General features: G+C 37.6%; 1 protein-coding gene across 1 annotated transcript; it reads right to left on the bottom strand.

The window, feature by feature from the left end:
- Positions 1-1,512: 1,512 nt before the first annotated feature.
- Positions 1,513-3,255, bottom strand: LOC114615995 (coagulation factor VIII-like; the record flags this gene model as incomplete). Its single annotated transcript, XM_028761555.1, has 3 exons — positions 1,513-1,758; positions 2,563-2,711; positions 3,111-3,255. Coding segments are annotated over 3 exons (540 nt in total), but the record flags the coding sequence as incomplete, so codon positions are not given.
- Between the last annotated feature and the right edge of the window lie 869 nt (positions 3,256-4,124).

Genomic DNA, 4,124 nt, shown 5'->3' with positions numbered 1-4,124 from the left:
TAATTTTTATATTGCTTGAAAGATTTTGTTGGGGGATATAAGCTGTAAGGAAAAAATAGAGAGAACTTAAGCATGTTTCAACAATAAGATCTCTCTCTCTCTCTCTCTCTCTCTCTCTGTGTGTGTGTGTGTGTGTGTCTGTGTGTGTGTGTGTGTGTGTGTGTGTGTGATTCTTCTTTTTTGCTGGCTCCAGAGAATTAGGTTTTGCTCCCTAAGAGAAAAAGTCTGCTGTGTAATTAGCCACTGACCCCACACATCTTCAGTGCCTGACCTGCTGGAACTAGACTCCAGCATCGATGTCTCCCAATACTAGGATTAAAGGAGTGTACCACCATGTCTGGCAAATCTGACATCTAGTTAAGATATTTTTTTTCCTGCTTATTTTGATCTTCATTGTCCTCATCTGCTTTCTTTTATTTATATTTGTTGAGTTTATCTTTTTATATTTTTTTCTTTTGGCATTTGGGAGTCTTATAACCTATCTTGTTATTGACCAGTTATTCTGGAAAATACAACATGCATTAAACTATCAAAGTTTAATACTGTACTTTACCTCCAAGATAATACTACAATTTTAGAATTCTTTATTCTATTTCCCTTCATTATGGTATTTATGCTGTTGTTGTCATATGTTCTAACTAAATCATCAGCCCATCATTATAAGTTGTTTATCTCAGATGGTTTTTATAGTAATGGAAAGCTGACATAACCCACCAAGGTTAATTCCTGGTTTAAAAAATACTACAAAATACCACAGATTATGTAAACTATTGCTACTCCTATTATTTATGGCATACTAAGACTTGTGTTATGTTCATACTGTTGGTATACTTTGTTGAATTAGCTAGAAAATCCAGGTTATGCCAGGCAGTGGTGGTGCACGCCTTTAATCCCAGCACTTGGGAGGCAGAGGCAGGTGGATTTCTGAGTTCGAGACCAGCCTGGTCTACAGAGTGAGTTCCAGGACAGCCCGGGCTACACAGAGAAACCCTGTCTTGAAAAGCCAAAAAAAAAAAAAAAAAAAGAATAGAAAAGAAAAGAAAAAAGAAAAAAAGAAAAGAAAATACAGGTTAAGATGGACCACTAGAGTTAAAGTTAATAAGGTTTGGAAGTCTAACCTTGTTGCTAGTGAGAGTAAGAGCATCATTAAACAACTGTCCAAAAAGAAAGAAAGAAACAAAGAGAGAAAGAGAAAAAGAAAAGACCTAAACCACAACTCTCTGTATTTACTTTTCTGGCAATAATCCTGTATGACTTTCTGTATGAGAAGCAATTCTTGGCTGTACTTTTTTATCCCTTGAAATTTTTCTCCCCTGTTTGGGGGTCACTGTGTTCTCTCATATCTCTCATAATGTCATTCACAGTGTACTGTTAATATAGGTACTTAGTAAATTGTGTCCTAAGAGGGTGGTCACAAATCAATCTGGTTCTATCTAAATGTCAAGATCTAAGACAGGTGTTTATTCATTTTTTTAAGGCAGAGTCTGTCTCACTCTTTAAACTCAAGTTGATCTATAACTGTGTGAAAGGATTACAGACTTGAGTCACCATGAACACTGTGCCTTTTTTATGAGAACATACCTTTACCTTGCCATTGTGTAAAATTTGAGACCAGTGATGGCCATCTTGACTGCTGGAGATAAGGAACTCTTTCACAAACATGCTGGTAAAAAGAGATTTCACTCCCTGGGTTATTATTCCAGTGACTTTCATTGTCTTTTGTAAGTCCACTTGCAACCATTCTTTTGGATCATTCACCTGAGGAACATATTTGAATAAAATCTCTTTTGTTTTTATTTGCTCTGAGAAATCCAGAATTGTCTTTATAACCACACTTATCACTGTACATAATGGTTTGTCTGCCTCCTTTATTTGACTAAGAATCCCAAGGGCCAAATTTTCATAATTCTTTTTAAAATCTCTTCAGGTCACTCACTTACTAGAATCCTAGTAAGTGCTGAATGAATTTTAGGAACCATAACTACTAGAACATAAAGTTTGACAATGTAGTAGCCAAACTACTTCATTCAAAATAATAACACTTTTAAAACTGAACTTAAATTTTTTTATTATATTTACTTATTTGTCCAAGTGTATGTGTGTGTGTGTGTGCGTGCATATACATACATGTCCATGGGCACGGAACCTTTGTGGAGGTCTGAGGACAACTTGAAGGAGTTGGCTCTTTCCTTCCTCTATGTGGATCCCAAGAATTGCACTTATGCCATCTTATCTGGTTTGGTGTCAAGCATCTTTATCTGCTGAACCATCTCACCAGCTTTGAATTGGACTTTAGCTACTATGATGATTTCACAGATATTACCCTAGTGCTAGATATAGAGAGTCTTCTAGGTAGTTCATTAAGGATCATTTCTTCTTCCATTGAATGCTGTACAAAATCACATGGTACATCAACTGAATGCCTGTGGAGCATTATTGACCTCTCTAAACATTTTTCTTAGAAACAGTGAACAGATATACCTATGAAAAAAGGGCTTCTCCTAATTTTCTAGCCTCTATTTTCTATTTTTATTAGTTAAGTGGTAAATATGTTGCACTTACCTGAGGTCGCCAGGCATTAGTCCTTCCCTGGAGGTGAAGTCGAGCTTGTGAAGGAGACCAAGTGGCAAACATATTGGTGAAGTAGGATGAGGCAGTAATTTGTGTATCTGATATTACTTTACTCTCCATTCCCAATGGTAGGCTGCAACCTCAAAGAAATGAGAGCAAAATGTTGTCATATGGGTAGCCTGCACCCTAGGTTTCACTGTGCTGCCTTCAATCTTCTGGAGATATTGTCATCATGATAATTTTCAGGCATCAATTTTTACACAATTTCTCCTATTGCTAAAATGTTCAATTTTTCTGGTCAGTTCTCCTTAGTTCTGCTTGATTTTAATTTTCCTTGTTGATAGAAGTATAGAAGATGACTGCTTCTGGAAAACTACAGTAACAAAGTCCTGTTTTTGTTGTTCTGTTTGTTTCAGAACTGTGATGGTTTTATCACTGACAGTTCTGTATTCCTCGATAGAAATCCTTCCTCACAGTTTAAGCTAGTTATTCTACTTATGGTTAGTAAAGAAAATAATGTGGAATGACTTGGCACTTACTGTTTAAATCACAGCCCATCAACTCCATGCGAAGAGTACTACGGATGCTAGAATGAGTGGGGTGCAAACGGATGTATCGAGCAATAATTGGAGGATTAAAACTATTGTGCTTAATCCCAGATGAATCCACATTGCCAAAGAAAACCTATTAGAAGGGATTATCAAAAATATGTGGAAAGTAAATACAAAGCATAAAAAAGCTGTTTTTTTTTTTTTACATTTTCCTTTTATTTTGCCTCTGGCATTTTAGAAAACATTATCAATAAATTCAAATGAAAATATGGTGAGTACCAGCCTGGGAGCACACAGGGAGGGACCCATAGCTCTAGCTGTATACACAGGGGAGGATGGCCTTGTTGGGAATAGGTGGGAGAGGAGGTCCTTGGTCCCATGAAGGCTGGACGCCGAGTGTGGGGAAGTGGGAGTCGGGGGGGGGGTAGGTAGGGGAATATCCTCATGGAAACAAGAGGAGAGGGGATGGGATAGGGCGTTCCTGGGCGGGGGGGAATGGGGTAAGGGGATAACATCTGAAATGTAAATAAAATGTCCAATAAAAAAAGAAAAAAGAAAATATGGTGAGTAAATAGATGTTAGCATAGGATACATAAAGATTTTTTTAAGGCACCAAGAAGAAGAATGGAACAAGGTAGTTTGATATGATCTGGGTCAAATGATATGGTTTTCTACCTTGGGTCCCTCATAAAAGTTGAGGAAGCCAATAGCATCGTGTAACCACAGTATAGAAATAAGAGATACTTAGCTTTCATTTCATAAGAACAATGATTTGGAAGCCATCCATCTATGGGCATCTTGAGATATACTTGGGAGGTTAAGAAACACAATGGAAGCACCAAACCAAGTACAACTGTTTGATAGAGGCCTGCTGCCTGTAGTATTGGCTCAGAAGCAGACTGACCACCTCTTGTGGACTCAGATCCAATCCCACTCATGTGCCTTAACACTATACCTATTCACCCAAGTACCTTAGTAGGTTAACTTTCATTGGCACCCCTA

This window comes from Grammomys surdaster, unplaced genomic scaffold (genome assembly GCF_004785775.1).
Source record: "Grammomys surdaster isolate TR1022 unplaced genomic scaffold, NIH_TR_1.0 220175, whole genome shotgun sequence".
NCBI classification, from domain to species: Eukaryota; Metazoa; Chordata; class Mammalia; order Rodentia; family Muridae; genus Grammomys; species Grammomys surdaster.
This window is presented reverse-complemented; position numbering and strand designations above follow the sequence as displayed.